Here is an 11,830-nt window from a genome sequence, read left to right as displayed (position 1 = left end):
CACGTCCTTCCTCAGAAGCATCTCTTTAACACCTGGTTTTGATTTACTGCTTTAGTGGGAGGTGTTGAACAGACGCTGTGTGTAACCTGTTTACACAACACACCAAGCTGTGGTACCTCGGTTAATAGGAAGGAACAACTGAAGTTCAAAACCTTGCCTATTCTTGTTCTGTGTGGTGTTGCTTTTTTTTTTTTTTTTTATTTTATTTGGTATTTCAACCAGGGTACTTGTAGCACTAGACCCCATTTGCAGATTTAGAAATCCTTACTGAGAGAAGGGCAGAGAAATAAAACAATCGTGATTTTTTTGTTTCCAGAATTGTTCCACAATTTATAACGTTATTTCTGCTAAGCACCCTTTATTTGCATTTCTGAACTGTAATGTTTAATTTTAAGGACTTCATCTGACTAACAGCGGCGTAACAGCGTCCTCCCTGGGCAGCTCCACTGGAACGGGCTGCCTAGGGTGGTGGTGGAGTCACCATCCCTGGAAGTCTTCAAAAGACGTTTAGATGTAGAGCTTAGGGATATGGTTTAGTGGGGACTGTTAGCGTTAGGTCAGAGGTTGGACTCGATGATCTTGAGGTCTCTTCCAACCTAGAAATTCTGTGATTCTGTGTGATTCTGTAACGTTAGGAAGAGGGCTGGTTTTGGCAGAAGCATCACCTTGACGTAAAGCGTGATCGGGGCGTGTTTCTTTTGCAGGGGGAGGAGTTGCGTTTTTATTTTTTTATTTTTGTTATAAGTAATAAAATTTGTTCAGGAGGCCCGGCCCGCCGCGGGGCTGCCGGGAAGGCGGCGGGAAGATGGCGGCCGGCGGCGGGGCGGGAGCGGGGGGCGGTCGGCACCAGGCGGCGGCACCGGGACCGGCACCGGGAGCGGCCCTGGCCCTGCTCGGCGCGGTGCCCGGCGCCCCCAGCTGCCCACACGGTGAGCATGGGGCCCTGAGTCCCAACGAGGGGCTCTGGGGACCTCGACTGAGTGACCGCGGTGCCCGGAGGCGTTAAAGATGTTAAAATGTGTCCCGTGTGTGGAGGTGTAATGGCGTCTGTCCCGCAGGTCCGGCGCTCCTCTTCGTAAAGGTCAGCCACGGCAGAGAGGAGGGGAGAAGATTTTATGCTTGCTCGGCTTGTAGGGATAGAAAAGATTGCAACTTTTTCCAGTGGGAGGATGAGAAGGTAAGCGAGGGCTGCTTCAGACTAAGTAAACATTGGGGATTTTTTGCTCTATTTTAGAGAAAACTGAAAAAAAAATATGTTCTGGAAATCTGTTTTGTAAATTTCATCTAATAGTTTGTATTCAGGTAATGGACTATTCTTGGAGATGTGTTTCATATATAGCTTTCAAGGAAGGCTGTGTACGTTTTGAGCAAAACTGGTGTTTGTTTCTGTATCACCAAAACACCAAGGAATTCAAGTTATGAATTTCACTAATACCATGAAATGTTGAACAAAAAGCAATATTTCTCATTCCAAGTGGTTCTCATCTTCCATGGCTAAGACAGAAAGCCTGGTGGGGATAGGAAGATGGTGTGTAAAATACACGAAATAGTGGGGCCAGTGGGCTCAGTGTGGTGCTCAGTAGTCTCAGAAGATCTGCAGCACTTTTCTTAAAGATGTTTGGTCAGAAAACTGAGGGGCAACAAAGTTCAGATTGGTGTGTATTGATGGAAAGCTTGCCATGGCTTCTGTATGCTGCATTCTGTTCCCTTCAGTGTTACATTAATGAGTATCTTGTGAGTATTGTCCTCAACAGGTTGACAGGTTGGAATTTATTTGGGTTCATAAACTTTTCACCCCTACCCTAACTACCATTGAAAAGTTTTATGAAGTGAACGTTAAGTGGTTAATCACTTGTTGTATTGATTTAAATGGTATTCCTAGTAAAATTTTACTATTAAGGTCACTTGTGTCACAGGGACTTTTGTTCCTTTGAATTTCCCTGTCTCACCCTTTACACAAATCTGTAAGTTTTGTATAAATGTCTTGAAACTGTTAACTATAAAACAAACAAGTATGTTGTGTGGAAGCAAAGTAAGAGAATCAGCAGAGCTGACATGCTTTTAAAAAAAACAGCACACACAAGACTTGGGATGCTTTTCCACTGTCAGTCGTGCAGGGTAAGGTCATAGCTCTGCAGAGGGAATGCAGCTGTTGGAATGCATTCATTGACAGTACATCCCTCTCTGTCTGCATGATAAACGTGTTTTGATATTTTTCCCCCACTATTATATGTGGTAGAAGAATGAAATTTGTTTTTGCATGGATTAAATTCAGAAAGAGAGACTTCTGTTTTGCAGCATGCTGCTGCGCTGCAGTCATGCTTGTTTCTGAGTGGGGAATCCAAGGAATGTAATAGTTTTCCTGAGCAGGATAACTGAACCATGAGACCTTTGATTCATCCTTTTTGTTTAATACTGAAATTGAATCTACAACGCAGTGATACCTGTTTGTTTTGTAACTTCTTATATACATAAATTTTACAGGTGTCAGAAGCTAGGCTTGCAGCACGTGAAGAATATAATAGAAATCATCAGCCGCCTTTTACTCACAGACAGAATGTGGAAAGGTATTGTTTCTAAATGCATTTTCTTTAAGAAAAATCAGTCTTACATAGGTTAAGGTACTCTGCATGTGGACATAATAGAGATATTTAGAAAAATAATAAAAGGCTGATTGCAAAAAGTAAACAGCGTGAAACATCTAATTATAACATGGTGTTTTCGACCCAGGAACTGTCTTCTTTTTCACAGATATTTATATATATGAAAATATATATACTTCTTATGCTAATGCTCACAATGTACTAGCAAGAGGTCAGTAGTGGTGTGAGTTCAAAAAGTTATTCCTAACTTTCAGTGTGAAAAGACACAAATGCAGTACACTAATAATAATCTGAGAGTCTTAATGTATAAGCATACAGGACTGCTTGCTGGTAGTTGTTACAGTCTTTGCTCTGTAACAGAGTTATTTTCTGGGAACTCTCAATGTGTTTGGCCAGTGTGTTATTGCCAAGTGCTTTCAGGGGAGGCTTTTTCAAAGTGTCTTTGAATATTTTTTTCATAAAAAGTACTTAATTGACATGCAGTTAGTGGAATTTTATAAAAGCAGCTGCTTAAGCAACATGCCTATTTAAATGTATTACAAAATATGAAACCCCTTTCATTTCTTTTATAGACAGTTTTTCTTTTCTTTTTTTTTTTTTTTTTGGATTTAAAGGTACAAGAATTTTGTTCTGTTGCCATTATCAAAGAGGAGGTTTTGCCAGGAATGTCAGCAACTGCTATTGCCAGCTGAATGGGGAAAACATTCCAGTCACCAGATCCTGTGTGATATCTCCACTGCCCAGTTAAGAAGTCCCAGTCAACTTCTGTATCCACTGGAAAATAAAAAAACAAATGCACAGTATTTATTTGCAAACAGAAGTTGCCAGTTTCTACTGGACCTTATTATTTCGTTAGGATTTAGACGAGTGCTCTGCGTTGGAACACCTAGGTACGTCAATGGGGATCGTTACGCTTTCAAATAATGTTACTGTCTCAGAACTGTGCAGCTTACTAATATTTAAAATTTAAATAATCTAAGATTCTCCTATAATAAGAGGTTCACTATGCTTTAATTGGTTGGAATTATCCAGGCATCTAGTGGGACCTTGCTTAGAGCTCAGAAGATACACAAGAAGAGTGTAGCAGCACTGCAGTTAACTTCCCACCCAGCCACCTGTTTTTTAAATGTCCTTTGTTTCTCGCAAAACGGATAACAAGTTTCTTAGCTTATGGTTTGGTGTTTTTTTTTTCATGGTGATCCACTAGTCTCCCCTGAGGTATCATCTTTTAAGACTAATGTAGTTTTCTAACTTTAATAAGCTAAATAGAATTATTCAAATTCAGATTACTCCATTTTCTTTATCTGTTTGGTTTTAGGTTTAGTAAAGTACCAGACATTCTTGTCTTGCAAGATATTTTCTGAAGCCAGTGATTATATGTTAAATCTCTTTGCTCCAATTATACTTCAGGCTTCATGAAATGATCCAGTCAAAAGCATCACAAGAAGAAGATTTCAGGGTTAGAAGCCTTCTGCTAGATATTGATTTCAGGTAGGTTTTGATAAATGTTTTTCTGTCTGAAGAATACGTGCAAATATTTGTATTTTAATACTTTAAAAGATAAATTGGTGTTTGTTTTCTGTTTACGGTCTCTTCTCCACTTGTACACACATACACAAATGGCAGCTAGTTTATAAGAAAAAATGTACTTTATAATTCCTGGTACTGTGTTGTCAGTAATCAAAACCTTCTTTGCTAAGGTCTTGTTTTTGCTGTAAATGCCCCTTAGGGCAGGCAAGAAGATATTTCCATTTTTCTGTTACTGTTAAAACTTATTTTGCAGGTATTCACAATTTTACACAGAGGATGAATTCTGCCACTACAACATGTTTAATCATTATTTTTTTGGTGGAGAGGTAAGAGCAAGTATTTATTGAATGCTTTGTAAAGAAGTACATGTTGTTGATGCAGAATTTTGTAAGAATATCCTGGCAAGTCTAGATGGTTTGTTAGAAAGCAGCTGTTATGGGATAAAAGTGGTCAACAATACTGGAAATTAAAAATAACAGTGCCTCTTCAGTAATTCTTTCCCACTTAATTCAATGATAAGTTGCATGTTAAATTCATGCAAAGTTTACTTACCTTAGCTCAGCTCTTCATAAAAGACAGTTTGGTGTGACTTGTTGCCTTACATAAGTATTAGTTAGCCCTGTTTCTGTGTTGCTACCACAGAATTAATTGTTTTGTTCCCAGCCTTCATAAGCCCAGTGGATGCTACAGTACTTGTTCACTGATGTACTGGTGGGAGGGAAGAGGAGGTTGTCCTGGTTTATACCAGGCAAGCAAGGTCAAAAGATTAAACTTGTCAAAAAATGAAGTTGAATTAGTGTCCGGGGTAAAACAAATGCTGAATTTGTAATCTGTTGTTTCTTTTTAAATGGCACATTAAGTACTTGAGTTTTTTAGGAAACCTGCAGCTACAACAGACATTTACTGCAGGTTTGTTGTTTTTTTATAGAGGATCATGGTGTAATTTAACTCCAAACACTTTTCAAAGCACTTAGCCCGGTAATTTCCTCTATCGTTTGCTTTTCTTCTGCCATTATTAGTAAGCTGCCACGGATTTGTATAAACATGCTCAGTGCAGTACCTTTCACACTATGTACATAAGGTTTTTTTGTTTGTTTGTTTTTTCATTCTAAAGCCTAATTTTAGTGAGTTCTTGAAAATAAAAAAGAATCCTCTAGGATGAAATGGAAGGGTGGTCTGTATGTTCATCTACACAAGAAGAAACCAACAGTGTTAAAGTTGAAACTTCTAAAATAATAATAATCTTGCCAAATACAGTCTTTTTACAGTTCTTGAATCTACATTTTTAGAAATTAATCTTTCTTACAGGCTGCACATGAAACTTGTAGGAAATTCTTGCATCAAGACAAAGATGAAAGAGTTATTATGGTGACTGATCCCCCATTTGGAGGTTTAGTGGAAGCACTGGCTTCTAGTTTTAAAAAACTGATGGCAATGTGGAAGGAGACAGAAAAAGAAGGTATGTATTACAACCAGATAGGTGGGTTAAGCTGTAACATCACTGTAGGAAAAAGTACCTATTTAAAAGTCTGTAATTCTTGTGACTTGGGTGAATGCCAATGCATTCATAATTTCTAAAAATAAACTTCCATATGTTTAATTTACCTTTCTGATAATAAAGTTCTTCTAAGTGCCACATTTATTTTATTTTATTTTTTTTTTTTTTACAAATCTCCTTTGCAATTAAAACAGACTTTAAGATAGAGAAGAATAAGCTATGAAAATAGTAACACTTCTTACCAACCTAGGCAGGTGATAGAAATTGTTAGAAGTAAATGGAACTTAAAAGCTCAGTATACATAAACATGCCAAAAACTTCCTGCCCCCTAAAGGAACTAGTTATTATGCCCAGAGTGACATATGTATGTTTATGTATTCAGAACATTTACTGTATTTTTTTTCAAGCTTCACATACATTTGTTTTTTTTTTTTAATGTAAATCTAAATCTTTTAATCACAAGGTTATGAGAACCAAGAGATGCCCATGTTCTGGATATTTCCATACTTCTTTGAGTCTCGTATTCTTGAATTTTTCCCAAGCTTCAGTATGATGGATTATCAGGTACGACCAAGCCCAGTTAATTTGCTAAATTTCAGTCGTGCAGTGTGAACAGGAATATGATGAAAGGGAATATGATGGTATTAGCCACGGATGGGCCTTCCTCAACTTTTCGTTCTGTTGGAGGCACTGTAAACCATGTGATGCTCATCCTGTGAACCCCAGATTCTGTATTTGTATTAGTCATACCTTTGGTAACTTTGTCACACTCCTACAGCTTATTATATACCTTCAGCTTGTCTGTCACCTCTCCATTAACTCATTTCTTCTGAAATGTTTTCAGCATGACAAAATTTGCACTAATTTTAACATGTGCATACTGCAGAAGTGAAGAGGTAGCTTGAGGAAGAGTGTTTAATTTTACCCAGTTATTGAAATGTCAGTAGCTTGATGGGTAATGCCCAGCCCTGGTAAAAAGAAAGCTTAAGGTCTTTACTCTCCAGAAATACTGGGACAAGAGTAGAATTACAGTGGACATTTTTGGACGTTACATAATAAATGAAGTTGTCAATGATAAAGAGATACTTTGGCAACAGTTTCTCTAATGTTGTATTCATTCTACAAGTTGTTTAAGAATGTTTACATCAGTGACTTTTGAGAGATACATTGTGTATTTATGATGTTAATTTTATTTTCTTATATAACAAGTCTTCTTAAAATTTGACGTGGGTATTCCAGACAACATATTTGTATTATGTAGAATGGAATTCCTAGACTAAAACTGGAAACTAATGCTAGTTCCCGTGGGTGTTCAGAGATGAGAATTTCAGGGGTATGTTTAGGAGGCAGTGCTGGAAAAAGCAGTGCTAATTGGGTTTGCAACTTCGTAATTGTTCTGAGATGGGTTAAGATGTAATCAATTCTTGTTCTTCCGGACAGAACAAACAATATAGTTTTTTTTGTTTGTTTGTTTGTTTTTTAATAGGTTGCACTTTTGTAGAACAACCCCTTCTGTAGTATAAAACAACCAAAGTGTTATTTCAGATGCCTTGTGCAAAAGAATAAAAGGGGAGAAGTTAACTAGGATAGTTGCAGTGCTTGGAACTTGGTTTCCTGAGTCTAGTCTGATATTATGTTGCACAAATTTAAAAAGAAATGAGGCAAAATACTTGCCGTAGAATTTGTAATCAAATTTGAGGTTAGAGTCCTTTAGATAAAAATGACAATTTCATAAAGAGAATAAATATGCAAGTAGTTCTGTCTGTGCTTAGCATTCAATATAAGGCTTCTTTTTAAAAATTGATGTTTTTTTCTAGGTAGACTATGATAATCATGCACTATATAAACATGGCAAGACTGGTCGCAGGCAGTCTCCTGTCCGTATCTTCACGAACCTCTCCCCAAGTATGATTGTACTTCCTGTAGAAGAGGGCTACAGGTAAGTTGTGTTAACAGGCAAAAAACTGAACGAATGTTTATTTTTAATTAGGGTATAAAGGCTCCAAAAGACTTTGGAATGTGCTCTTCAGTATTGTCATACCAAACTTCTGGATGCCAGGTTCAAGAGCATTTTTCACTAAGTGTAAGGTCACATGTTCTGTAAAAAATGTGTAGGAGACTTGGGCATCCAGAAGGAGTTCACGTTTTCCGTTGTGGAATGATAGGAAATGTGTACACCTGTGGGAGATGAAGATGTACAGCTGTCCCAGATAATCTGCTTCGTTGAGACACTAGTTAATAACATGCGCACCAAGAGAAGCATCAGGGATGAATGAATTTTACTGATTGAGATCAATTAATGGGGTTTGGTTCAATTTACTGCTAAAAATATGTTGCTAATTTGAATTCCTGCACCTGAATTTTTACTGCTTTTTTGTGCAGTGTTTGAATGATTATGAAGCTCTAGGCATAAGTGGTGGCTTATGTATCAAAAACATAATCTTTGATTCAGCAAAGTGATTTTGTAATCCTTATGTTTATTTTTGTTGTATAAATTTCATTCGTATTGCTTCATTAGTAAGTAATGGACCCAAACACTTACAGTTTTCTTTTTACCAGGTTCTGTGCTATATGTCAACGATATGTTAGTTCTGGCAACCAGCACTGTGAGATATGCAATTCATGTACATCAAAAGTAAGTATTCTGACTTCTTTCTGGGTGATGATTTTAGCATAGTCTAATAACTTCTGTAGCAATTGGTCTGGTAAAAAAAAAATATTTTGATACTGATTTCCTTGGGAAGCCCCAGACATTTCAAGTTGGTAGTCTTGCTGACTTCACTGGACATCATTCATAACTTGCTGGGAATTAATTTCTGTTTCCTGATTCCTTTCTGTTGGAAAGAGGACTGGAAAGGTTAGCTGCTTGCCACTAAGACTACACCTTTCGTCAGTGGTCTGTTTTACACATACCTTTCTTCTTATGTTTCAGAAGTTGTAGAACTTGTTAACTTCAAAATGCAGTCATTTTACTGTGGTTGTCACAGATTCTCAACACTGATGTGTTTCAATTATGGCCCTTTCTACACAGGACCTGTTTCTTTAAATAATGTAAAATAATTGTAATAAATAAATAAATAAATAATTGTAAAAAAAAAAAAAAATTAAATGTAATAATTTAAAACCATGTACTAGAAATTCAGTTTTAAAATAGAATCAATGTTTTTTAAAACAAATACTGCATTTGTTCATCTTTTATTTGCAGGATGGTAGACAATGGAAACACTGCAGTCTTTGCAAAAAATGTGTAAAACCCTGTAAGTACAGAAGAATATTTCTCTAAATAAAAGTACACTTAAGGTATTATTTCAAAGAAACTGAGATGACAAATCAGAAGAGAAAATATTCTGTAAGAGTAGTAAAATGGGATCATACAGAAGACATAACTTAAAGGAAAAATCTGTTTTACACAAGTTGCCATAAGATAATGTAGTTATTTCCACACAGTGGAAATACACCTCAGTTCTTCTCAAGACTTATATTTGTTATGGGAAGACTGAAATATTTTGAGCTGTCATGTGTTTCCTAATTTTGTAAACTTTTTCATTAGAATTTTATAAACACACAAGCAATTGCTAAAATGTTTGTGAGGGCATGATCAAGTTATGCTTCATACACAAATGAAGTTGTATTTAGAGTGATGTTTTATTAGCTGAAGCAACCATTTGAAATGGTTGCCAGTATTGAAATTGTATCTTTGAAAAACCATTTTAATATGTGAGCCATTTTTTCATGTTAAGGTCATGTACAGGATAACAGCTCTAACAACAAAATAGTTTAGTTATATTGAAATAGTTCCACGGTATCTCTAATGAATATTTATCAAGTATGGTAAGGGACCGGAGAATGACTATCTATATCCCTGAAAAAGTAAAACAAAATAACAAACCTCATAAAACAGCCTATATTTAAAACTCAGCTTCAGAATGATAACTGAACCTTCTCAAGATCGTAAGTCATGTTACTTGTTTTGTAGCTTGGTTTCACTGTAACAAATGCAACTGCTGCGCTCTTCAAAACCACACTTGTGAGAAGACTGATGCTGGCTGTTTTGTTTGTGGCAAGGAAGGTCACAAGCGCAGTACCTGTCCCAGTCTCTCCCGCACTAGAACATCATGCCAGTAAGTGTGATATTGTATTAATATAATGAAAAGTAGCTTTCAGATGAGAGTTGACCCTATTTCATAGAAATAATTTAGGAAGACAGAATTTTAGGCTTTGCATGCTGGAGCTGTCTTTTCAGTATTTTCAACACTTCCAGTATATTCAGACAGCTTTTCAACACTTGCTGTGTTGCTGGGGAGTATATACTAAAGGAGGATATGATAAAAACCAGCTTCATTTAGACAGGTAACTTCCTATAGTTCCCAGTTCCTTAACTATGACTTCTTTCAAAAGGGATTTATACAGATCCCAAACTTGGTGAATGGTGCATGGCATAGCTCTGCCAAGAACATTCAAAATTAATCTACAGTAATGTAAAACTTTTATCCCCTTCAGATTTCTCACAGAAGGGGCACTACACAGTTTTTATTGTTTCTAGTCTCTTTTGCTTTGTTGTAGAATGTTGTATTTTTTTTTTTCAATCTGGTATTTCAAGTGTTTGCTGCAGTAAGGTCTAAATCTGGACCATGTAATATCTTTATTAATACGGGGGACATAAAGTACATTTATTCTGCCATGACCGTGCTTCTGTAACATACACAAGTGCATACTTATATATACGTCAAAAGACAAGAAGTCTATTTGATAGTCTTCAGAAAGAACTAGCTGAAAAGAGAGAAGGGGGGTTGCTAAGAGATGGTCCAGCAGATGGCTCAGTTATGCCAGTGTGGGATAGTTGGCCCACGCTTTTGTAACTTACCCTGCAGGTTGTATGGTTTTGTTTGTGATTCTTGACTTAAATGGAACTAACAGTGGAGATGCAAATCTTCCTTCCCCAATGATGTACCTCTCTTGGGTAGTGAGATTCAGGCAGTTAACCTCTCGGGTCAGCATCAAGATGTTCACCAGCTGCCTGCTAGATCGTAGTGGACTACAGGTGTATTGCTTCATGTCCTGCCATGACATTAATCCAAGATTTGGTTATGGAGTATTAGAGTTAAAATGCAGCAGTATTTTGTTTTATGTTACTCCTTCCCTTAACAGTTCTTTGCTTAAAAAAGTAAAAATGATACTAAAAGAAATTCATGAAACCTCATCTGTTTCTTCAGTTAGGTATATCTTGTACTGGGATGGTTTAGTCCTTTCAGGCTGTCAGTATTTTATTTAGCTGATTTCTTACTGAAAATAATGTGTGTTTCATTTGTCTAATAAAAGCACCTGTAAATATTTTACTTATTAAAATTACTCAATGTTTTTGTGCTATGAAATGCATCCTTTGTAGGGCACAGAAAACACATAACTTACTAATTTTATTTGGGTAACATATTTGCACTTCATAATGTTATTAAACTTCATCTATTTTCTTCTACACCTTTCTATTATATATTCTTACATAACATTCTCAGCTCAAAAGTCCGTATGTGCTGTTTTATACTTGGTCAGTGGCATTTTTTAAGTTTCCTATAGGCAGTTAAAGGTAAATGCTGAATGAATACATAAACGAAAAATAATAAATTCCAGTAAAGTGGACAAACAGTTTTAGGAACATTAAATGTCATAATGCTGTAAGATGGAATGTACTGTGAACTTCTTGTGACGGTACTTTGAAGTTCATATACTTACATGGACAGATTACATAAAATATCAACAAATGTAGAAAAGTATGTTCCCTGTTTTATTCTAATCTGTTTATTTTTCTTGCTTTACAGAACTGACAAAAAGCAAAGACAGAAAACTCTAAAGAGGGTAAAGATAGGGATCCATAAAAGATTGGCTATGAAACACGCCATATTCTCCAGAAGAAAAATCAAGAATAAAAAAAAAAAGACATGACCTCTTGATATATAATTATTTAAGAGACTTTTATGGAAAGGCTTTGATTCAATTTTATTTTTTTTTAATGTTACTATCAACGTTCAAAATAAAACCTAATTTAAAGTGACAATTCTGTTGTTGCACATCATTACTGGAGCAGAGGTGTGCAAAATGAACCACACTCTTTACCATGTGTTTGTATAATGTCACAAATTTGTGTGTTTAGGTCTTTTAGTACAGGAGTACTGCTGAGAGGCCAGGTGTCCTGGGGTGGGAGTGG

The 11,830-nt window shown here is 36.4% G+C and overlaps 1 protein-coding gene across 1 annotated transcript; it reads left to right on the top strand.

Annotated features, from left to right (window-relative positions):
* The first annotated feature begins 708 nt into the window (after positions 1-708).
* ZCCHC4 (zinc finger CCHC-type containing 4) lies at positions 709-11,631 on the top strand. Its single transcript, XM_027457302.3, has 13 exons — positions 709-929; positions 1,059-1,177; positions 2,485-2,567; positions 3,218-3,493; positions 4,014-4,094; positions 4,387-4,459; positions 5,442-5,592; positions 6,095-6,195; positions 7,449-7,570; positions 8,191-8,266; positions 8,837-8,888; positions 9,608-9,752; positions 11,445-11,631. Exons 1-13 carry the CDS (start codon positions 806-808, stop codon positions 11,566-11,568), a joined length of 1,527 nt encoding a protein of 508 aa, XP_027313103.3. The 5' UTR covers positions 709-805; the 3' UTR covers positions 11,569-11,631.
* Positions 11,632-11,830: the final 199 nt, after the last annotated feature.

The sequence above is a fragment of the Anas platyrhynchos genome, chromosome 4 (assembly GCF_047663525.1).
Source record: "Anas platyrhynchos isolate ZD024472 breed Pekin duck chromosome 4, IASCAAS_PekinDuck_T2T, whole genome shotgun sequence".
Lineage (NCBI taxonomy): Eukaryota > Metazoa > Chordata > Aves > Anseriformes > Anatidae > Anas > Anas platyrhynchos.
The sequence above is the reverse complement of the archived record's forward strand: the minus strand, read 5'-3'. Positions and strand labels throughout refer to the sequence as shown.